This window comes from Penicillium samsonianum, assembly GCF_028829775.1.
Source record: "Penicillium samsonianum strain IBT 33392 chromosome Unknown utg000003l_segment0_segment0, whole genome shotgun sequence".
NCBI classification, from domain to species: domain Eukaryota; kingdom Fungi; phylum Ascomycota; class Eurotiomycetes; order Eurotiales; family Aspergillaceae; genus Penicillium; species Penicillium samsonianum.
In genome coordinates, this window is record NW_026643261.1 from 7,971,926 (window position 1) to 7,995,112 (window position 23,187).

A 23,187-nucleotide genomic window follows, 5' to 3' on the forward strand; every position below is an offset into this window, starting at 1 on the left:
GAGCCAATTTCTTCCGATCATCGATATGTCAACTATAGTCCTGATATACTACCACTCCGATAGTAATACCCGTCAAACTCATGATTGGAGCAGCGGATGTCTTCAATAGGTAGTAAGGCTCGCTTGAAAGTTGGAAAGACAGGAAAGAGAAGGGAGTTAGGCGAGAATCTCTTTGAAGGAAGTCTTCTGGAAATCTACATGCACAAGCTTCCTCGGCTAGAGATGTGTCGAGGAATCAGCTGTTCCGAAAATTTCACAGTTCCCTTATTTATATAGTCCATATCTTTGGAACAACCACTCAGTCGGGAAATGCTAACACACGTCAGGAAATGCTAATACACATGGAGTATCACAATGGGGATAGTCACTTGGTTATATATATATATATATCAATGGAGGCCAATAGCCTCCCTGCAAGAATTAATATATCCAGACTTGGGGCCTTATTCTATAGTCGTTGTTCTTGTTTAGCATGTGAATGTATCATGGGTCTGGGCAAGACAAAAAGACAGTGGATCCAATATAAAGTTGTTCCATTACTTCTTTCTCACTTGCATGTACGTACCAGTCTATATCCATCCACATTGTGGTTCCTTGTCGTAACAAATGATGGATGCGGGAAGCGTGCCACCAATCAGGGGAAAGCAGCCATTATGTTGGTTACATGAGGGTAGTCTAATAAAATTAACATGTTAGTTTCACGCCAGATTTTCTTCAGACTATGGATGGAATCTCACAAGATATGTGAAGTGATGAGGGGATACGAGCTCGTCAAATGAGTGAAAATGTGGATTGATGATGGATAGTGATGAGTGAGTGTGCAAGCCTGACGACTGAGGGATGATAAGTAGAATGGAGCGAGACAGACATCAACTTGAGCGGTCTTTTTATCCGGCTCCGTTGTGCGTGCATTGCGTCTGGCTGCTTCCACCTTTTTCTCACTTTCCGATCATGGCTAGGCATTGTAGGACGTCTGTCTGTGGGTTGAGGAAACCAGAAGTAACGAGATGCTAGCACTCAGACAACTTTCCAGATTTGGCCTCCACAAAGATTTTGGTTCCACTCCCGAGAAAAAGCTGGGTGACGCTTGTCGTAGCTGATGCTGAACTCCGGCACTTCCCCAGATCAATGTGTCGTGGTTATGAAATAGGCTCGCAGTCCACGATTATATACCGAGCCCTCAATCAAAATAGCATGCTTGGACTAGCATTCCCCGCTGATCAGGGTCGTTGACGAAGTGGAAGTAGGTAGCAGGGGGCTGCTCAAAGAACGAGGGGTTAAATTCCGCTCGGATCCTCAAACCATTTTGGAGCTACTCGTGGCTCTTGAATGGTGGAGAATTTGCAGTAAATCCAGAAAGTCTGTGGTAGAGGGGCCGACAAAGAATGACCATGGTTAACCTCCTGCGACAGGGTGGCTATTCTGTGCTAGTATCAAGGGAAAAGCCAGCATACGGTTCGGTCCAACTTGGTACAAGCAGCGAAGTCATCATTTGAAGGACAGTCAAAGTGTGGAGCTTGACAAGGAGAGTCAGTGTCATGAGCTCGATGATCAGGCACCTGATTGACTCTCGCACCATTCTATCGCTGTGTACGAAACGAGCTCAGAATAGCTAAGTCCGAGACGAAGAGTGGCCATAGCCGATCCCTTCTCCGACCTAGCCCGTATGCTGTGCCAACATCAAGGAAAGAGCCAGCATTCGGATTGGCTTGTCTTGGCATAGGCAGGGCAGTGGACATTTGGTGGAGGGTCACCGTATGCAGCTTGCTAAAGAAGGGTCAGTATTTTGAAGCTCCATAGAGCTCGGAACTCGAGACAGTCCCGAACCATTGTATCGCTGTGTGTAAAACAGACTCGTAATAACTACCTTCAAGACGAAGAACGGCCAGAAGTTGGCGCCTTTTGGTATATATCTCGCAAACTCGATATTACAATTCTCGAACATAGAGATCTTCGAATTTTAGGATTTCATCCAATGGAAAAGCAATAGCGCACCACTTTTGAGTTTCTTGTGACTGGAAATGATCGCAGTCCTCTTCTTGCGACTCAAAGGATCTGTCAACTGATGCATGATTTGAACGTTGGCAAGCATGTTGAAGATTGAGCTTTCCAAGGAGATTTCAGGGTCGTAAGATGTCCCGAAATCCTCGCCAAATTACCGGATCATTGCATTGCTGTCTGCAGAACAGGCTCAAAATAGGCAACTCAAAAAGGAAGTTCGATCATGGCAGACCTGCTATATAAGGCCTGCGATTTATGGCCCAAATCCGTCTGGACGCACATCGAAAGCAGCGTTCGCTGGGTAACGATGTCCTCCGGTTACACAATCGCACAGCGAAAAGCACCAGCAGACCAAGTCATAGATACTGTCCCAAAATATCACCCGGTACAACGTTTGTGTGGATTTGCCTTTCACCAAAACCCTGGAGGCTCTCGGATAATCCCAATCCCAGTTAGAAATATTAAGATTGGAACACGGCCTGTCCTCAGCCAAACATCGGAGCCAGAAAGAAACAACTGAGGAATCTCCTATCTCAATGGCAATTTGCACAGGTGCCCTGACCCCTCGTCCCTCCACAGTCCTGAAAGCAGGAACACGACAGACAGAGAAGACTCTCTCACCACTGGCGCATATATCACTAGAGCCATCAGGAAACGTGCTGCCAATTGCTTGGCCAAATGCGGCCCTCATTCTGGCTTATTTTCGATGCGGTACGGAATTTGGTACTCATATGAGCTGGATCGGCACTCCAGGCGCGATATATATCCACGGAAGTGGAGGCGACAACTGGGGGTGTGGCAAGACGACATAGCCGCGTTTCCCTTTTAGGGTGGCGTCATTTTTGAGCCCAAGGTCGCCCAAGAGGGGTGCATGCTGGCGACCAATAAGGGGAACCACGCTATATAGGACGTAGATCAGTGGAAGAAAGAAAGCGAAGTAGGAGCACGAGAGGCGGGTACAGCGACAGCCACCATAATAGCACAATCGGGTCGAGGAGATCTATCCGTGGAGAGATAATGCCTATGTGCAGGTAATATCGATGAAGAGAGCCAGCCTTGGATGTGTAATATGTATATGGTGTATAGAAAAAGTGACATTTGATAGACTGCCGAAGCATGGAGCGTGTAGGAGGTCCACGGCGTTTTCCGGTTGATTGGTATTTAGTGACTTCTCCCAAAGGTTCATGAGGATGTTGTAGAAAACGTGTTTGGGAGGCTTGCAACCGCAACAGAGAACAAGACATGATTCCAAGTCCTGCGGACACATGGTGACTCTCGGTGCTTCTTGACTCGTCAGAATAGTTTTATTGGAAAATGTCTGGGCCGCACATGCTTGGCCATCCTGTCGACCAAGGGTGTATAAACATAACAAACAAGCTTGATGAAAGTTGGTGCAACCACGGCAGCTGTTAACAACGCCCACTTATTGCTTGTATAATCAGCCAAGGTGCAAATTCGAGAAAGTCCGACTCCTGCCCAGGTACCATCCGCTGGTTGCCTTTCAAACATGCTGTGAAAGTCTCCCACTAGAAGATCGCACCTTCCTTCCAGGGCTGTGTTCAACCTTGGAAAGAGCGAGTGGTGTTACTCCTATGAGTTTGTTGGGTATTAAAAGTCGAGATACCATGATGAAATTATCCCCTATGAAAGATAGAGAATGGCCAACTTGAAATTGAGGATGAATCTAGGATATGGTGGTTTTAGAGAGCAGGTAGAAAAAATGTCATGATGATGGTTAATAGGAAATATATATGTACAAATATTTTACGCCGACATCTAGTCAGGTACGTAATTCACAAAGAAACCGGTTGCGACTTCTACGCATTCATGCCGTTCATGTTTGCTTTGCTTACATACTTACATACGTACATCTCTGATACTGTAGGTACTGTTAAATTCGACTTCAGATTCCCCCGCATACACTCACAAATTGTTTCTCGGACCCTATCTTGAAACACGCTAGTCTCAATTCAATTCAGCAGTAGATCTCCTCCTTTCCAGCAGTAGAAACACTGGAAGAGGCGCGCGTTGCCCGCATCGGCCCTGGAACGAAGAATTGGAAAGGAGAGAAGAAGCATTTACATTGTTTGGATTGATCGTGAGATGCATGGTCAATAAGATCGACCAACGAGAGAGGAATGATCAGATGACTAAGAGCCACGATATCGAGGAAGGCAATTAAACAAAGGAACTATTCAGTTGTTGTATTTCAATTGCGCAAGTATATCAGCCTCTAAAGTTTTTCTTGGTCTTTGAGAGCGCTTGTCTGGAGTGAGAGAACTATCAGGACTTTCTTATAAGGGAATGCGATTATGAAAGTTGATTTGAGGTGATGGGAGCGATATAAATGAGTCAATAGTAATTAGCTACTCGCAAAGCAGAATCGTCCAATTTATAGTCAAAATTTCACCGTTGCCATCGTAGAATCTTGATACTCCAGGGCTACACCTGCAATGGAAGCTCTGCGGAGACTAATCCAAAAACGGCACTGGCTTGATCTGATTGGTCGGCAATAGAAGCTTTATCATTGCCGAGGTTTCCGCGCCACTAGTGGAGGCTAAATTAAGGTGGGCAAGATGATCCCGAGGTCATTCCGAGCTCGTTGTTGATTTGAAATCAGCCTCAAACACCATTTTTAAGACAACAACGTTTTGCCGCGCGAGATTGCTGCCATGGCCGAGTTAGAATCGAGCGCAACCGTGATAGCGGGCGTCATGATAACGGAGTATGATCATCATTGGCTACTTGGAATGATTCACTTAAACATCTAGATTTGGAGATCATAAAACAGAAATTGTTTTCGTGGTTTGTGGTTTGTGGTATGTGAAATTATTTAACTCGTAGGCAGATATTAGTGCCTCGTTTATGCGGTCTCGGAAACATTGTAGACCAGCTTCTCACCGCTGACCTTGTCCTCCTTCAGCAGCTTAAGACCCTCGATGACGCCCTTGAGACCGTGCTGGCCAACCTTAGGGGGGTGGGCCTTGATCTTCTGCTGAGCAAGCAGGACCTCAGCAACAGCAATCCACTTCTCAGCAAATGCCTTATGATCAGGAGTAGCGGGAATTTTGAAGTCGCCCAAATCGAAGTTCTCACCGAAGGCAGTGTAACCCAGGGTGAAACGATTGTTGATATTGGCACGTTCGATCTTAACGTTCAGGAGGACGCTGTATTCGCCGCCCTCGGTAGAGATAGCTTTATCAGCGAACGCAGCGCTAGACTCGAGCGAAATACAGTCGAAAACGAACTTCAGCTTATCGTCGGTATCCTTGCGAATTTGCTCAGCGGCCTTAGGATCCTTGTAGTCGTAGACCTTGTCGGCGCCAAGGCTGCGGACCAAATCGTAGTTGCGAGGGGAGCAGGTAGTCAACACCTTATAGCCAGAGAGCCTGGCGAACTGAATAGCTAGGGTACCGGTCGCAGTGGAACCGCCGTAGATCAAGATCGGAGTGGCGTCCTTGATAGGTTCGGTGGGCCACGAGAGCTTCAGACTCTGGTACAGAGCCTGGCCGACGGTGATAATGCCGACACCGAGGGTGGCGCCTTCCTGGAAGCTCATATGTTCGGGGATCTTCCACTGAATGTCACCCTTAGCGACGATGTATTCCGCGAAAGCGCCATCTTCGGGCTGCACTGCGTTGCCGCCGTGTGCGAATCCGCACACTCGGTCACCCTTGGCAAACTTCTTTTGTACATCCTTGCCGACGGCCTCGACGGTGCCTGCATAGTCGCATCCGACCAGAACACCAGGCGGGGAGAGGTAGGCAATGTGCTTCCAGTCGGTGGGGTTCAAGCCAACGCTGACGGTCTTGACAAGAATGTAGTCATCGCGGAGCTTGGGGATGGGTCTGTCGGTGACGAGACTCTCAGTCTTGGGCTCAGTAATAACGATTGCTTTCATGGTAGTCATGGTAGATGTATGAGAAGTGCTGAGTGGTTCCACTGCATGGGGAAGGTAAGAGGGTTAAATAGCTTGACTAGTACTATAAATCTGGTATGGCGAAATACTACGTGCCGAGGCCTGGCAGGTTACGAACTCGCCTAACTAAATTAGGACTTTGTATTCCCAAACGGGAATGCGGCAGTCCCACTTTGCTGGAACAGAGCAATTACTTACCGCATGCGTATTCCCAATCGGAGGTGCGAGATCAGAATCAACAAACCACAGCTTTTTTCACTCATGCTAAGAGAACAGTTTGCTTCCATTCTCCCATGTTCATTCGCCAGCCCTTCAAACGCCATGAACCAAGGATCAATGCTAAACACCTCAAACCCCGCCCTCTTTGCGAATACAATTCTGCTACGGTATGCGTGGGGCCAAATCCCAAGACTAGAGAATATCGGAACCTGATCTCAGTCGCCGACACGCCTGAGCTCTATGAATCGCTCAATATTCGGAGCCGATTGGCGAATCATCATATCGAGAAGATGTTACGATGTTAGTTTGTGGTCACACTACGTACTAATACTTCGCCTTAAACATCAGCCATACAGCCCGGTCTGGCCCCAAGAGGGGCTTACTTACCTAAGAGTGTTTTCTCACGGTCGAGCCCTTTTCTGCTGTGAATAATGGCCGTTCCTATCGAGATTATATGTGAGAATGGAATATCGGCACAACGGTTGAAGCATAGTTTCGAAGCAAAAATAACGATCGAAACAATCGAAATGGTCATTGACTGAAGACCTACCCAGGGGTCGCTATTATGATCGTGTCTTGGTCTGTTATGCTAGTAATATCTTGTTACGGGTAGGGTCAGGTACCATTTTTACCATACAGAACATACGTAGCCAAATGGAAGGGAAATCAACCGGTGAGATACTACCTACCCGATTGGCACTCTAGCTCCTATTTAAATAGCCTGAATTTCCCGCATGTTCTCATTCATGGCAAATCCCTTTCTTTAACACTCGATCTCAATCACATTCTATTCTACAATCATTTCACAAACGCGCTCAACGGCAATGGCATTACCTTTGGAACTTGACATCTTGGGACAGCACCCTATGCTGAGATTGATGTACACAAATCTAAGCTATATCTTCTGCCTGGATGAGAGTCTAAATAACTCTGCTACGGAACCTGTCATCCAGGCCCTCACCAAGGGCCTACAGTGTTTTTCTAAATACTTTCCATGGACAGCTGGACAAGTTGCTGGCATGAGGGCTGGGGAAGGCGGCTCCGAAGCTCCCAAAATCATACCTTTCGAGGAGATACCTCCATTCCAGACAGTCCACAGGCCAGACCTTTCGATTCACGCTTTCAGAGAGGCGAATTGGTCGATGCGGATGCTCGATCCGGACGTGTTTGCACCGCGCCTGATTCCTCTCGGCCAGGCTCCCAACCCGTCTGATCCGGCGCCAGTATTCCTCCTACGGATGACGTTCATCACAGGCGCCGTCGTACTTACATTTGCGGCAAATCATAGCGCCATGGATATGACGGGACAGACTACGATGATACGACTACTGAGCAAGGCATGCCATGGTATCGCATTCACGGAAGAAGAGCTGCGCCTGGGAAATAGGAAAATGGAAACCGACCTTGGTTTATTGGGGAACAAAGATGATCAGGAACTCAAAGCTGAGATAGCCTGTCAACTCAGCAGGCAGATAGATCATCTGACAGCTGATCCAGCAACATCGAAGCCAACACCTACGGATGATAGTCCTCGTGAGCCGGCGAAGATTACTTGGGCATATTTCCAAGCGGTTCCGTCGTCTCTAGCGAACCTCAAAGTGAAAACGACCGAATCAGTCCCGGTTTCCCGTTTCGTGTCGACAGACGACGCGCTTACTGCATTGATCTGGCAAGCAATCTCTCGTGCACGCTTCTCTCATCTCGACATTTCCAAGAGGTTGTTATTGGCAAGAGCAGTGGATGTGAGGAAGGCGATGGGCGTTGCAGCAATGTATCCTGGCATGATGCAGAACATGGCATTCAATAACATGACTGTCGAGGAGGTCTTAGACATGCCTCTTGGCGCAATTGCGACTCGATTGCGAGATAAATTGGGTACTTGCAACCTTGGACATGCGATGCGAGTGATAATGACGTTGATGACCCACCACCCGCACGAGTCGCCCATTTTGAGGTATCTCAAGCCATCTCACGATGTCATGATTACTTCTTGGGCGAAGATGGACTGTTATGGCGATACCTTCAATCTGGGGTTGGGAAGGCCGGAAAATGTGCTACGGCCGTGTTTGCCTCCTATAGGAGAAGGATGGGTAAACTTGATGCCGAAGTCGGAAGAAAGGGGGATATCGTTTGGAGTTTGTTTGAAGGAGGCAGAGATGAACTTATTGAGGGCTGACGAACAATTTGGCGAATATGTGCAATATATCGACTAATCTCGGATGACTAGTTTGGATTACCTTAGTGTATCGAAAAATGATGTGCTGTGATATGAGGGTGGTGCAGATCAGGAACTAAGCCGCACCATCGAGAATAATTCCCGAGATGCCTATACCAAGAGCCAAGTTGATTGCAAACCATCTTGACTTCCTTGCTGTACATATAGCTTCATGTATTTTCTCTGAAATAGTAACTCAATCAAGTTTTCTTTTAACCACAACAGGATGTGTCTGGGATCAAAGTTTGGTTTTCCCGTTCGGTCACGAATGCGACACCCATCTCATTTGACTGATTCTCATCCAGAGTTTGATGGACTTCTGCGCTCGCTGGATTGTTGCGTTTCTTCGGATCGGGGTCCAAATGCGTGTTAGTCTAGGGGCTCAGTTGCTTTTTGCATTTCATGCTTGGCAGGCGGGGCCACTACCAAGAGTTGGTGCCACAATTCAATCGGCCTTCCTATTATTCAGTGCACGTTTACGCTATCGGCAATTTCGGGGCGGAAATATGCTCGGGAAATGCTGCAACATCTTAACAAGTACGCAGATATACATCCGGCGGTTGAAGCGAAACAGGTGTTCGCTCGCAGCAAGGTTTGGGGAACTGTTGACGAGGGAAGCCTTGGATCCCCCTTACCCTTCTCAGTCCTATTTTGATTAAATAAGCGATCTTAGCCTACATCTAACTATGCTATATGTCGTAGATATATCAGTTCCATATATCAGAGTTACCTTGAGTATCATTCATAGTTTCAATACTGCCATATACTGCCTCAATTATACCATTCTGGCGCCCGTAAGGCACCGTCGCCACTTCGGCCATAGTATGAATCAAACCGGAAAATACCATCTCCTGACAGAAATTACTACTCAGTGTGTGCACAACGTCGAAAACTTCTATACATGATACGCGGGAGTGGAAAGGAATGAAAGAGAGGGAGAGAGGGAGAGAATTTGAGCGAACCATCTTAAATGTAGAGGGAGAGGTTGAGGCCCCGAGATTCAAGTTCCTTTACCATCAGCTCCTTCATCATGCAGCTCCTGGCATGTGCCCACCAGCATCTGTTTGGTGGCAGAAGCTGACCCACCGCATGATAAAACTGAAGGAGAATAACAAGAGCTCGCGAGTCTTCTTCGAAAATTAACTTGGCAAATGGTCCACAGCAGAGAATTGGAAATCCAAACAGGAGCTCCTCAATGTCCGATTGCCGTGCTACGCTGGAGTACCCCACGGCATTTGACGCTGACGTAAGAGATGCACAGCACAAGAGAGGCGACAGGCAACGTATGATGATTGTAAACAATGAGCGAGATGAGTTTGAAGGCACAGATGTCGTACCCGGGGAGTCTTCCGAGGAATACTTGGTAGAAATCCTAGTGACGACATCTTTCACATGCATCAATATCTTGTCATCATGGCTTTCAGATGATGAAGCCGACGTAGATTGGGGACATCCTTCATGCCACGGAGTTTCCTTTTCCAGGCCAGAAAGAAATCTCCAAGCAGAGAATGTAGGCCCATAATTGGATATTTCGGGAGTCACTAATTTCGAAGGCTGGTCGGGTAAATCACCCAAGATTTCTAAAAATGGCTCCACGAAGTGCGCTGGTTCCACACCATGTTGTCTCAGAGCTTCCTCGATATATAGCCTTGGGTGGTGAAATATGATCTCTGTAAAAATGCTTCCTTGGTCGATGAAGATGGGAATAGCTTGAAACCATAGTTGAACAATGCACGGACTAAGAAAGAATAGCTGGTCTTGGCCGATATTGAGATTGGTTGTAGGCTGGGTCTTTGGTGAAGTATCCAAAAAGCCAAGGTCAAACCAGGATATGTAGTTAATCAAAAGTGCTGTTCCCATAATTGCCTCGCAATTCTCTTCCGTGAGAGGATGTGATAAGCTTTTGCGAAAGAGGTTAACTGCTCGGGACATCAGCTGCATTGAAACGCGCGCGTATTTAGTGCTCTCTGAATTAAGAGTCGTGAGGTGCATAGCGGCAATGCATAGAATGCTGGACATAATGGACTGGTCCTATATTGGGTGAGCGAAGACCAATTTTCCCGGAAAAGAAAGGCGGGTATACATCAAAAGCGCGTTGCATGATAACTGGCCAGACTTGTGGAAATGAGAGGGTCGAGCGGGTTTCCTTGTCCCAGTGATAAAATAACTCCAAATGCAGGAGGCTAATCTGAGGATGAAGATCCAGTTCGAGATGTGGGCTTGCTCCGGAGAGAACCGGGGCAGCGACAAGTCCAAAGGGGGAAGGTTGACATTGAATATTGCGTTTGACGCATTTGGAGCACGGGAGGCACTCATCACACTGAAATATTAGCCTAGGTCTTAATAAACAGATGATGAAGAGCAAAGGTATCGAGACATACCTTGATTCTCCGAAGTTTGCATGCGATACAACCTCGCCTGCTCTTAGCGTGGGCGCGTTTCTTGCGCGGCTCATTCGGATTTCCGATGGTCTGTAGTCTGGGGACTTGGCCCACCGCGTACGGTAGCAGAATCGTATTTGTAAAGGGGGCGGAAGTTGAGGTGTTTAGCATTGGTCCTTGGTTCATGGCGCTTGAAGGGCTGGCGAATGAACGTGGGAGAATGGAAGCAAACTGTTCTCTTAGCATGAGTGAAACAAGCTGTGGTTTGTTGATTCTGATCTCGCACCTCCGATTGGGAATACGCATGCGTTAAGTAATTGCTCTGTTCTAGCAAAGTGGCGACTAGGCAACTCCCGTATCCTAAACGGGAATGCGAAATCTCAATTTGGTTAGGCTAGTTCGTTACCAAGCGGCCTAGATAATCGGAGCAACCGATTGGTCGCTCCCGGATCTGAGTCTTATTTTTGCCTCCGAGGCGGTTGTATCAAGGCCGTTTTGACTCCACCGCCATGTGGGTGCCCCTGGTGGGTAGGGTGTGCCAAAAACCACATTTGGCCCCAATCTTGGCATTGTGAAGAAACCATTAAATCATCCAAAACCCATTTTCATACATAACTATATATAATTAGTCCTAAATAGGAATGTCTTGGCATTTTATATATTTTTATGCACAAAAATGAGGTTTATATCTTAAATCGATGGTTTTTAGGGGCAAGGTTTGCCCCCAATTGCGGTTTTGGGCACAGTGTACTAGTCGTAATATTTCTCCTGCGGAATTCCATATGTCGCAAAACACACCAGGGAAATATCCACCATAGGGACGCCATTTCCGGCTACCCTTTTACTGTCCACGATACTACGCCCACAAGCTAGTTCACGGTACGATGACTAAGTATGCAAGCAGTAGATCGGTAGAAGGTCGACAGGTAGATCTCGCCAAGGCAAATCTACAGCTCTACTCTCTGTGCTATATATCGGTCTCTAGTGAGTTTCATAATTCTAAGATTCATAAACAACAACTAGACCTGAATACGTCGTTCATCCTATTTTTCTTCAATATTCTCCATCACCTCCCTTGCGCTCATCCGCAGATTTTCAGATCCCCCTGGATCAGAGTCATTGGGGCTAACTTCATCAATATCGCTATCCCGCGGTCCTCCGGTTCGGAACCGTGTCACTATCGGAGGTATGATGGTGTAAGAATCCAAGATGCCTTTTTGAATGAGACTTATCATGCCCAAGTCTACTGGTGCTCCGAGCCCTTTATATCCACCCAGGTTATATAGAAGCTTTTCAGCTCCTTTCCTAGTGACAGCATATCCTATTGTGCAAACGGGATACCAGGAGGGAGCGATCAGGCGATGTCGCGAAGTTTCCGTCACCTTCGCTCCCCATCCCTCAAGTTCGTTGATATATGAGCCGCCTGTTTGGTTTCTGGAAGGGGCAAATGGGTCGTGGTATAGGAAATGAGGTGGACGGTTATCTCCGTTCGGGATATCCCAGCAAGAGCCAACGTATAATACATCCCAATCAAGCCCTACAGTCGGCAAGACGTTAATTCAATACAAAAGACTCTTGCCAAGCAGTTTTCTTACCATATGGGGCTGTTATTGGTTTTGAGCGAGGCAGCAAATTTGGAAACTGAGTCTGGAGAGCCATATTATGGCTCAGCTCGATAAAGATGTCGCGGATATGAATATCCCAATCCACGTCGTCCTCGATGACCAATGCAGTCTCGATGTTTTCGTCCAACATTCTTTTCCAAACATTGGCATGTGATCGCCAGCAGCCCAGTTGCTCAGGCCGAAGACCCCCACTGCCTTCGGGCAGTGCCTTCTTGTGCAATGCGCTGCCATTTACCTAAAGAATACAAAGAGTCATATCAGTTTATGTTTAGCACAAAGTGAAGTAGGGATGTATATGGGAGACTGACTCCTTGCTCGAGTGTCAACGATGTTCCAGTTCGTGAGCTAATCAGTGACAATGCATCTTGTCGATCTAGTCGACTGAATTTCGATTTCGTTAGACGGATCAAACATGGCATCAAGAGGGAATATGGTAGACTAACTGCGGCAAGCTGATGTAGTAAATTTTCTGAAATCCAAGTGTCGAATTACCTGGATAATTTAAGCTCGAAATTGAGCTAGGAAGCCGATAGATTCCTGTCCAAATTAAGGCCAAACAGCAAAGTGTGAACCCGAGCGAGGCCAAATGCCGAGGTTGTCTCATCGATAAATGCATTATGTTCTGAAAAAGGCGAGAAATGAGACTCAGAGGGCAAGAAAGACATCAGGACTAAGGGAACTTTAGTACTTTTCTACTGTATTGCCATGTCTGGGTATAGTACAGTACACGCTGCGTAGTCGCAATGCTATTTGCAACACTCTGGGCATCTAAAGCCGAGTCTCAGATTGAAACGAGTCAAAAATAGACATGGAGCTACCAAATTTTCGCGGATGGGTCGATCTTGCGGCAAGTGAGACAAGAACCTGGGCTTATTGATATTGACGGCAACCAGCTCATCCAGTACAGTATTCGATCTTACATCCAGTAATTATCCACTCTTCCGGTATTCAATCACTCGTCTGTTTGTCCAGACATTTTTCCATCCTATCACGTTTCATATAGTATCTGTGGGCATTCTATTACACGTCATGCAGTATCTGTGAGTGTAGCCTGGAAAAGAGAAGGGTCCACCTAAGGCTTTTTTTTTCGAATGCTGTGATGGGCTAGGCATTACACCTCAATATTATTATTATTTCAAATTTTAGATATGGAATTTTCACACTTTTCATACGGACGTTTAGTTGCCACTCATGTGATAACGTGACGGCATACGCGAACTACTACTACCCTACAATACTTGTCAAAAGTGAAATTTATTAACCCTTAACCCAGGTTACATTATACTCTGAAGTCTGGCATTATGAAAATTCCAAAAAAATTCTAGCAATATGGTCTAGGAAGATTTTCAAGAGAAAATTCTAAGATGGATATTCAGCTACCAAACTAAAGTACACTCATATTATTGTTACATGACTTTAGCCTAGAACTCTTACATACACCACTTTGATTGATCATAGTATCATCTATTGTTCTGGTCCTATGTAGCGGTGTGGCGTCACGCTTGCATGTTAAGTTATAATCCACAGTCGAAGGGAATTGAGGCCCACTTGGAAATAATACAGCTCATGCTCGAGCTGAATCTCGTGACGTCGATCTCGGGGTCTATCGCAATGTACGAGAAGTTCGCGTAGATCTGTGGAACCACCATCCAGACCATGTTCGAAAATGAGACAAGACTTCTTTTAATAGATGGTGAACAAAATGCTGCCGGCTACCCTGGCAATATAGTTTCAATAATTCCTATTTCTTCACGATACACTTTGTGAGCATCTTTTCAGCTTGAATAAAGGAAATTTATCAAAACTAGGGCAGAATGAGTTTTACCAAGAAAAGCGCTCTGGCTATACTTTACAGCGTGTATGTATCGACTCTACCATCTGAAATTCTGCTTTCTGACTCCGGTGATACATAGACTGTGGATTTGCCTGAGTTCGGCGGTGATTATTTTCAATAAAATCCTGTTGATCCAAGGTCATTTTCCAACGGTACTCGCCTTCTGGCATCTTCTGTTTTCAACAGTCATTACTCAAATCCTGGCATACACAACGAATTTAATCGACAATAGCAGATTATTGGCTATGAGCGATAGTCTTTTTGTCTTTTCTATACTGCCTATTGGGCTGAGCTTCAGCTTGAATCTCATCTTAAATAACGCAGCCTACACATTTTTAAGTGTTGCATTTATTCAAATGTTTAAGGTTCGTTTCAATGCTTATGGTTTCTCCCCTGATCCCCGACGTTGACGAGAGAGATTTCTGACGGGAATCGGAAGATAGGCGGTTGGCCCTGTTATTATGCTCCTTATAGGCGGCGCCTCTGGACTATACCGGATCAGTTTCCCTATTTTCGCAACAATCTGTGTCATATGTGCCGGCGTAGCCATTTCCTCTTACGGAGAGATGAACTTCAACACGTTCGGGGTATTAATTCAAATTGCAGGCATCGGCTGCGAGGCAGTCAGACTCGCTCTCTCCGAGCTTCTTCTTAGTCCGTCGGGAAGAAAGATGGATCCACTGACAGCATTGTATCACTTTGCACCAGTTTGTATGGCATTCTGCGCGCTGGCCGCACCAATTGTCGAAGGACCCAATGTTTTCTTTGATAGTCTAGCCACATGGGGTGCCTTGACGTTGCTCTGGAATTGCATCGTTGCTTTTTTCCTCAATCTGGCAGCTGTTGTTCTTATCCGCCATACATCATCCTTAACTCTGACGGTTTGCGGTGTGCCAAAGGCTATGCTCACCATAATCGTATCCATCCATTTTTGGGGGGAAGACATACAATTGGTGCAACTTGCTGGCTTTCTGATGGCTAGCGCTGGAGTCATTCATTACTCGCAGCTAGACATACGGAAGCGGAAGATAGCCGAGGTCGGAACTGAGGAAGTGGGGGGTGTATAATCATAATATGTATTGTCCGTGGCTCCCAGCAGCTCATTCAGGAGTCGGATTTATTTGGTCTGAAAGACATCAATGCTATTCCAACTGTTTGTATATTTTATATTGCGTGCTGTGGCGTAGCTGGAATGTCGCACAAGGATATAGATGCTTGTCTGGATTATGAAGATAAATAATGGACACAACATTTTCTACCCCTTGCTTTGCTTAGCCGTAGTATTCAAGCGACCGGATTACACCTTCGACGCAAACGGAAGAGACCATCTAATAACACAGTCGATTTATCACCAAACAATTTATGTACAAGATACACATGCAAGGGGATGGTCCTTAGGGAGTTTCACAACAGATTAATAATAGATAAACTCTGGGGTGACGACGAGATATAAATATATATCACTTTCCCAGACGAAAGAGTACCTGGCCAACACTTGGTTACCTCTCCTCGCTTTTCCTATTTCCATAAGAACCATATCATCAAACACCTTGTTCAGTATTCCGCACGCACTTCATCTTCACCATGAAGCTACTCTTTTCAATGTTGGTTGCGCTGATTGGTTACAGCCTCCAGCATCAGAAGAGCCCTTGTCTCCAAAGGTTGGTCTAAAAAGATACTCGGAAGCAAGCTATGGAGAGAAATGCAGACCTGCGAGAATGCTATTTGCATATTAAACGCAATTGGCCTTACTATGAGGTAGATCCCGATCAAGGGTTTGGTGCCTTCCTCACATGGTGTATTGATGTGGTCGGTGCGAAAGAAGAAATTGCCAGAGGCCATTTTCGGCACGCAGGCTTGAAGATCGAAGAAGTTCCAGGAAGTTGCTAGGTGCAGTTTCAAAATGCAGTCCCAAAAGGCTTTCCTGTTCAAAGGAAAGATTACAACACGAAGTGAGCGTAACAGCGTAATGCTGTCAAGCTCGTAGTTTCGTTTTGGAAAAATGAAATGTATTGTGGGTATCACGTTGTGCCCATTATCATTGGCACCAAAATATCCATTCGTACAGGTTTCGTCAGAAACATATCCATACCAGACCTGAAGGCATCGCGTTGAACGTCGGCTTGCGCTAGACCAGTCAGAGCGACAATCGTGACACGGCTCTTGGTTTTTGATTCTTTCTCAAACTCACGGATTCGCCTGGTCGATTCAAGGCCATCCATGATGGGCATGGAAATATCTGCAAAGACATTAGGATCAAGTGCGCACACAGTTTTACCTATTGTAACTCACCCATAAGGATAACTCGGATGTTAGAAGGATTTGCTTTGAAGGTCTCGAGAGCTTCCTGCCCATTTTTTGCGACTGCATAATCGCACCCCAGCTTTTTCATAAACGCGATCAGGAGTCTGAGATTTAGATCATTGTCATCCACAAGGAGGACAGTTACTGGGGAACTTTGTTGAGGCTGGGATATATAATCCGTTTCTGTTGTGGGGAAACCAGACATGGCGGTCGAAACTTGAGGATTATCAACTTTCTCTCGAGGGTTCAACTGTTCAGGTGTATCTCTCGAGTTTTGGCCGTAGATTGGTGTAGAAATCCCCGCCACTTTGGTCTTGGATTGTCTGCTGTTGTCTGAAGTCGGCACGTTGAGAAACGACCCTCTCTCAAACTCATTACGCGTTGTAGGTTTTGATGCGCCAGCTAGTCTCTCTACTCTGCCATCAGTCAAGTCTTTCCGCCGCTGTTGACGTTTGATACAGATTTCCAATGTTGTTGCCAACTTGCGTGGTCCACATGGCTGGCTGATGAACTCGAGAACATCTGTTTCTCCTCGCTTCCTGGCGGCCACAAACATCGAGTGCGCGATCCGTGGAGACGAACAAATGATGATGACAGGTGAGGAGAGCCGTTTTAGATCAGGTGCGATTGGTTTGATCTCCATATTCCCCATGTCCAAGAATTCTTGGGGCGCAATGTAAAATTCACATTGAGAGAATTGTGATTCCGAAGGCACAACTAAACAAACGTCCATGCCAAGCCAGTCTCGGCACAGCTTCTGCAAAGATGAACTCAGAGTTGCGTCCAACTCGGAAAGTCCGAGACCTAAGATCCCAATGGTTTTCTCACGCGTAAGGTCTTTCGTCACCGTGATAGTATCCAGACTCTTCGGGTCGTCGGGAGTGTCCGGCTCGGCGGTATGCTCAGAGATGTGATCAAGGGTCATGGTCGTCAAAACTTCCGTACCAATATCTTTTTGGGAATTGATCTGAATATCGCCACCAAGTGATGATATAATCCGGTGAATTATGTTGAAGCCTAAGCCATTACCAGTCGTCATAGTATCCTCCTGTGAAAAAGCATTGAACAACTCATTCCTTAAGAACTCTTGTTCAATACCGCATCCAGTGTCTCTGATCGTCACCGTAACCTTCGACCGGGTAACATTACTGTCCTCTCCGAAGTCCAATAGGGTGGCCTTTAAAGAAATGTAGATATAGCCATGTTGAGTGAACTTCAAAGCATTTCCAAAAATGTTCGTCAGGACCACGCGCAAGGCATCGGGGCGGGTTGAGAACTTCCAATTTTGCGAGTGGTCGATATCAAGAATCACCTTAACTTCTTCAATCTGCGTATTAATCGGCTTGCTCCCGACGCCGGTGACGCCTCTAAGAGGAGAGCGTGAATTGTCGACAAAAGAATAGCCCGCGAAGACGCTTTCTATGGTCTCTTCCAAAACAACATCAAGCTCGACATATGAGTCCGGATCGGGCTTTCCAGGTTGGGAATCATGCCAGGCACTAGCCAGTGTCCCATCAGTCGGCGATATATAGCCAGAGCCAACCGGCAGTTTTGCTGTTCTAGAGTTCAGTCCAACGTCGTTAATGCTGGCATATTCAAGAAGCTGATTGATCGATCCCAGTAGAGTGAATGCGCAAGATAAAATCGTGTGCACAAATCCTCGTTGTAGCGCGTCCATGATAGTATCGTTCAAGAGTTCTGCCGTGCCGAAGATCCCATGAAGAGGAGAACGAAGTTCATGACTCAGTCCTGCTAGTAAGTCTGACTTTGCGCGCTCAGCAAATCGGGCGCTAAGGCGGTGGACTTCCGCCATAAGACTATTTCCAAACGTAAATATAAACGACAATTCGCTATCGGAAGTGAAAATACGGTGGGGAGCTCTTGTCCACGCTAGGCTGCCCGAATACCATCTTCCTTTATGCGAATCCCATAACGGCGAAAAAATGATGCTTCGGGCATTAGGAGCAAGTTGCAGAAGTGTCGTAGCATCCTGGCGTAGGATTGTCTTCCTTATTCGTTTATATGTCTTGCTCCCACTGCGTTTGGTGAAGCTTTTGAAAACGCTATCACTGGTATTATCGGACGATATCGACCCATCTTCGCCGTAATTGAAAATCTTGCCTTGAGGATACCGGCGTAGGAGGTCCCGAAGGAAGGACTCTGATAGTGCGATTTTGTTATCGGCCGTTAATTGGCTGTTTATGCTAGAGGTGTTCGAAGTTGCAAATCCGAGAAGTTCGCATGAGTTCAACATGGTCTTGCTAGGGTCTTCAGCCTGTGATGTGAAATAGTCATGCTGTGTGAAGGTTTTTCGAGCTTTCATTTCCTCGTCGCTTGAAGAACAACTTTCCAGACCGCTACTTTCAAGGTCAGACTTCGTGTCGTTCACCGAAGCATCCTCAGAGCGGAAATTGGCATCAAAAAAGACAACCGCCTCGACTTCGACGCTTTCACGAATGAGGTTGGCCGCCCGCGAAAACGCCTCCTTCACCTCAGTCGTATAATTTTCCTTTAATGATTGTTGGCGGGTCCCCATGTTGTCGGCTGCCATATTCGGTTTGAATGCACGTGGATTCGCTAATTTGGGATTGAGATGATCTCCCTTGCTTGTCTTTGAGCTGACCAGCAACTGTGATTGCTCCCTGCGTGTGTAGGTTTTCTTGTGTTCGGCCGTATGAAAGGTATGTGGGCGGAGAGGCAGATCGCTTGATGCGCAATTTTGCGGCATAGCTTGAGCCACATCATCCAGGACTTGTTTATCCTGTTGCTCTTGATTTATATGTCCCTCCGTATGATCTTTGTCTTGATCTAAGGACCGGGGATCGTCGGTTGCACTAAGCCATGAATTGCGGAGACTGCCTTTCCCTTCTAGAAAGCTTCCGAGTCCGACAATCATACGCTCGCCTCGGAGATGTTGGGCTTGAGACCGTGTTGCGTCCAAATAATCCATAACAGTGGTTGCTATATCTGTCAAGAATTTGACTAGATCGGTGCCTAGCGGCCCATGTGGTTTGTTGTCCAGGATGGTATAGGAGCCAATCACGATGCCTTTCGGGCTAATAATAGGACTGCATACTAAAAAGCGAATATTTGGGCCGCCCGTTACATCTGGATGTTCCTTGAATTTATCATCCAGTGAGAGATCTGGCACAATGACCAGTCTATCACTAGGAGTTTGCGCGGATGGCGGAGGGTTTGAAACGGATTTGCAGAAGCTGCGGTCATACGACATCGTACAGCTCCCGACCCAAAGTTGATCACAATCGTTGTTATCCGCGTTATCCAGTAGGCTTGTTGTCCGAGTGGCTTCGGTAACAACGTGCTGTTTGTGTCGACCAAAAAGCGAAATCAACGCGCGTTGGGCATCAAGTCGCAAGGTGCCCAGCTGGGCAAATGCAGTCAGAACAGGATCTGAAGACGATTGAGCGACATATTCCGTTGACGTGTCTCGACCGACATGTTGCAGGGTGTGTGCATTCAGATGGTGCGGTGGTAAGTATCTGTAGATATTACCGAGAATGGTCAGCCCCCGAGCGTGTATTCACTGAATATTATAGATTGCAAAGATGGCTAATATAGTATACTTACTTATAGAATTCTCGTTCCCTAGATGTACCGAAGCTGGTTTGGTTTTGCTGAGCCTCTCGTAATAGGACAGGACGTGACATTGCGCTGGCTGCGGAGTGGCATTCCCTATAATGCTACGGAAAATTATGGAAGAACGATCAAATTTGTTTCTTCAGAATAATGAGAGAAAGAAAATCCATTGGTAGAAATTCGGACGAAGGGGCTTCGAACTACAAAAGGGGACTCTGGGAAAAGAGCACAAATGAATAATCGTAGAAGAGCGGGCAAGACGTTGCAGTTGAGCGGGAGCGACCGGTCAGATTCCACAAGCTCGCACTCGCAATAACCTAGAAGGGACCAATCAGACCTCTTGGAAAAGGTTTCCCTACAAGGGGACGATCAGACCCCGTGGAAGAGAGATTGTGGAAGAGTTTTCACGAATCAAACGGCAGGATTCCGCAGTTCCACAATTTTTTCCGTGTAATTAACTTCGAAACAAACTAAATCCATTGCATATTGCAAAATAGAGTCTGAATCTGCGACAACCTCAGTGCGAGGAATATCCACTAAACGCAGCTGTAGCAATGCAGATCTTTCGTGATCATATGAGTTGCGATTAGTTTTTCCATATAAGCTTGCCACATTTTCCCTCTTTCTATCTGATGTCTCTCCACTCTCCGTGTTCTCCCCGCCAAGACAAGGCGCCAATAAAATGGCAATGTTTCGCAGCCGGTAGGTATTCTGCTCCACCCCAGACGATTCAAACTAGGATCGCTGCTTGCAGTACCATCTCACGCATCTTAGGAATAATTCTCAGAAACTTGATGAGGAGGTCATCCGTCATTTTCAGCAAACCTTTCCCTATGTTGGTCAACGCCCAGACAGCAAATGTGCCCCTGAATCAGGGACTTCCAATACGAGGGTAGGCGATCCCGCGATTCTTTCGGGAGTGGAGGTTGATATGGTGGATTCTGAATATAAATCGAATTCGGACGACGATATGAAGCTCTGCAGTAACTGGACGACTCCTCAAGATTCACCACATTTAAGTTTTCCGTCTCCATCGATGGACCTTGGGCCGATGTTCACGATGCCCGCTAGCCAACACTTTGGCGTTAACACGCCTAGCTCTTGTAAACTTCGCGCGGTTCTTCACAACCAGGCTGGTGATTTGCATACACCAACAGTGGGAGTGAATATAATCACCCCTCTGCCACTTTCGAATGTGACCCCAGTTGCCCTGCACAATTTTCGTGGTAATGACTTTGAACAATGTGACCTGCCGTTATTTGGTGAACGCCTCCCCGATTTGAATCCGGATCTTCATCAGACTGCATATGCGCCAAGCTCATTTATGCACCGCGACTCGGGTAACGCCGCCCATAGTGAATACGTCGAGAGCTCCCTACCCGACGAAATGCAGCTCGCTTTGGCCTCCAATGCAATGAGTTCTACGGATTTCTGTGATCAAACGAGTACATCGTGTGCCAAAGACGAGAAGTAATCGGAAAATTTCTCACGAACATCTTTGCTGCAGATATCACTGACCGTCTCTTGTCTCTAGTTTCCGTTATAATGTTTCACTCCAAGCCCCAACCGCAATGGTCAAGCATGCGCGAGAGAATCCTGAGACTTATTTGAATAAAGAACAGCCGTATACTCTTACGGTAATAGACTCGACTCCTCCCCCGTCGCCGGCACCCTGCCGATCCAATACCGAACGTTCATTCGAATCTCTTTTGAAGGGGAAGAGGAAAGGTCAAATCCCGCAGAGTGTTGGAAATTATGGATTAAAGGTCGGGGCAAGAATGAGGCGCATCATCGTGGCGGTGAGCTGCTAGCAGTCGAATATGTGGACCATATTCAGGGCGGCGGCGGGGACAACAAAAATTTCCAGATTGAATCACGGCAAATGTTCTTAGACGGGTTTTGCGTCACGTGGAATGCCAACCCGTCCGCCAGTTCTTCGGGCTGTTCCATTTCAGTGCGCTTCAATTTTCTTTCCACCGATTTCAGTCTCTCCAAGGGTGTGAAAGGCATTCCCGTTAGGCTTTGCGTCAAGACAGAGCTCCTGTCTCATATGGATAATATAGGCGATGCGCCCGTGCCGGAACGGTGCTATTGCAAAGTGAAGCTCTTCCGAGACCATGGTGCCGAGCGGAAACTGTCCAACGACCTGGTACATGTTAACAAAACAATCGAGAAGCTTAAGAATCAGATTGCGGAGATGGAAGGGGGGCCTGGTTCTGCCAAACGGAAACGCGGAATCACTGTCTCAGAAATCATGATAGACTCCAGCGATCATATGGCTTCGAAGCGTAAGGGTAACTGGATCATGAGCCCGCAGGTCGGTGCGCTAGAAAATATGCCGTCGAAAGGTAGTCTCCAAAGAAAATTGGCCATCATGCAGGACATGTTGTCCTCGACACGCTCCGTTAGCGTACTCGACCTACCGGGAAATGATGAAGACGATCCCGATTTTTACCCAATTCGGTTACCAAGTAATGGTGCCTGCATCAAAGTCGAACCTCAAGGCCGCTATAACTCAGGCAGTTCATTCCAATCTCTCAGTGATTGCAAAGAACCCCCAAGATCGCCCCACATGGAGTCGACTCAAGTCCCCAAACCCTCAATTGAGGCTGTGGACATCAACCAGTCCTACCGAGAGCCCTTGGAATCTCAGCCTAAAGCAAGTAAGTCCGTCGAACTAGGTTGTTCTTACTGTACCTTGTTGTTAACATATATATAGTTGCCTGCTTTTATATTCAATTTGCTGGAGAGGAGCATCCGCAAAATTATTATCGTGCCATTTACCTGAAGGAACGAACAGTGCAGGATCTGATGGAAAAGATTTTGGTGAAGCATCAAATTGACCTAATACGCGTTGTTCGTATCCTACATATCAACCAAAACGGCCTCCGTATTATGGTGGATGATAATTTTGTGCGTGAGCTACCGGAGGGTCAAGATATGGTGGCAGATATTTGCGATGCCACAGGTTCCGAATGCAACGATGCCAGCCACGGTGGTTCCCCCCTGGAGATCAACTTAACATACTAATAGTGCACGGCACCGCATAGACTCGAGGTGACAATTCATACCGCTCATTGTGCTTGCAGGTA

General features: G+C 46.7%; 7 protein-coding genes across 7 annotated transcripts; 4 read left to right on the plus strand and 3 right to left on the minus strand.

Moving 5' to 3' along the window:
* Positions 1-2,537: 2,537 nt before the first annotated feature.
* On the plus strand, positions 2,538-2,813 carry N7471_006707 (uncharacterized protein; the record flags this gene model as incomplete). The annotated part of the gene is made up of 1 exon (XM_057279426.1): positions 2,538-2,813. The coding sequence occupies one exon, from the start codon at positions 2,538-2,540 to the stop codon at positions 2,811-2,813; it is 276 nt and encodes a 91-aa protein (XP_057139036.1).
* A 2,051-nt stretch (positions 2,814-4,864) lies between these two features.
* On the minus strand, positions 4,865-5,911 carry N7471_006708 (zinc-binding alcohol dehydrogenase family protein; the record flags this gene model as incomplete). The annotated part of the gene is made up of 1 exon (XM_057279427.1): positions 4,865-5,911. The coding sequence occupies one exon, from the start codon at positions 5,909-5,911 to the stop codon at positions 4,865-4,867; it is 1,047 nt and encodes a 348-aa protein (XP_057139037.1).
* Positions 5,912-6,963: 1,052 nt separating this feature from the next.
* On the plus strand, positions 6,964-8,315 carry N7471_006709 (uncharacterized protein; the record flags this gene model as incomplete). Its single annotated transcript, XM_057279428.1, has 2 exons — positions 6,964-8,171; positions 8,219-8,315. 2 exons carry the CDS (start codon positions 6,964-6,966, stop codon positions 8,313-8,315), a joined length of 1,305 nt encoding a protein of 434 aa, XP_057139038.1.
* Positions 8,316-11,778: 3,463 nt separating this feature from the next.
* Positions 11,779-12,779, minus strand: N7471_006710 (uncharacterized protein; the record flags this gene model as incomplete). The annotated part of the gene is made up of 3 exons (XM_057279429.1): positions 11,779-12,272; positions 12,331-12,595; positions 12,669-12,779. 3 exons carry the CDS (start codon positions 12,777-12,779, stop codon positions 11,779-11,781), a joined length of 870 nt encoding a protein of 289 aa, XP_057139039.1.
* Positions 12,780-14,655: 1,876 nt separating this feature from the next.
* Positions 14,656-15,261, plus strand: N7471_006711 (triose-phosphate transporter family-domain-containing protein; the record flags this gene model as incomplete). Its single annotated transcript, XM_057279430.1, has 1 exon — positions 14,656-15,261. The coding sequence occupies one exon, from the start codon at positions 14,656-14,658 to the stop codon at positions 15,259-15,261; it is 606 nt and encodes a 201-aa protein (XP_057139040.1).
* Positions 15,262-16,215: 954 nt separating this feature from the next.
* N7471_006712 (uncharacterized protein) lies at positions 16,216-20,166 on the minus strand (the record flags this gene model as incomplete). The annotated part of the gene is made up of 3 exons (XM_057279431.1): positions 16,216-16,433; positions 16,487-19,998; positions 20,087-20,166. The coding sequence occupies 3 exons, from the start codon at positions 20,164-20,166 to the stop codon at positions 16,216-16,218; spliced, it is 3,810 nt and encodes a 1,269-aa protein (XP_057139041.1).
* Positions 20,167-20,777: 611 nt separating this feature from the next.
* On the plus strand, positions 20,778-23,125 carry N7471_006713 (uncharacterized protein; the record flags this gene model as incomplete). The annotated part of the gene is made up of 5 exons (XM_057279432.1): positions 20,778-20,797; positions 20,870-21,565; positions 21,630-21,719; positions 21,740-22,758; positions 22,815-23,125. 5 exons carry the CDS (start codon positions 20,778-20,780, stop codon positions 23,123-23,125), a joined length of 2,136 nt encoding a protein of 711 aa, XP_057139042.1.
* Positions 23,126-23,187: the final 62 nt, after the last annotated feature.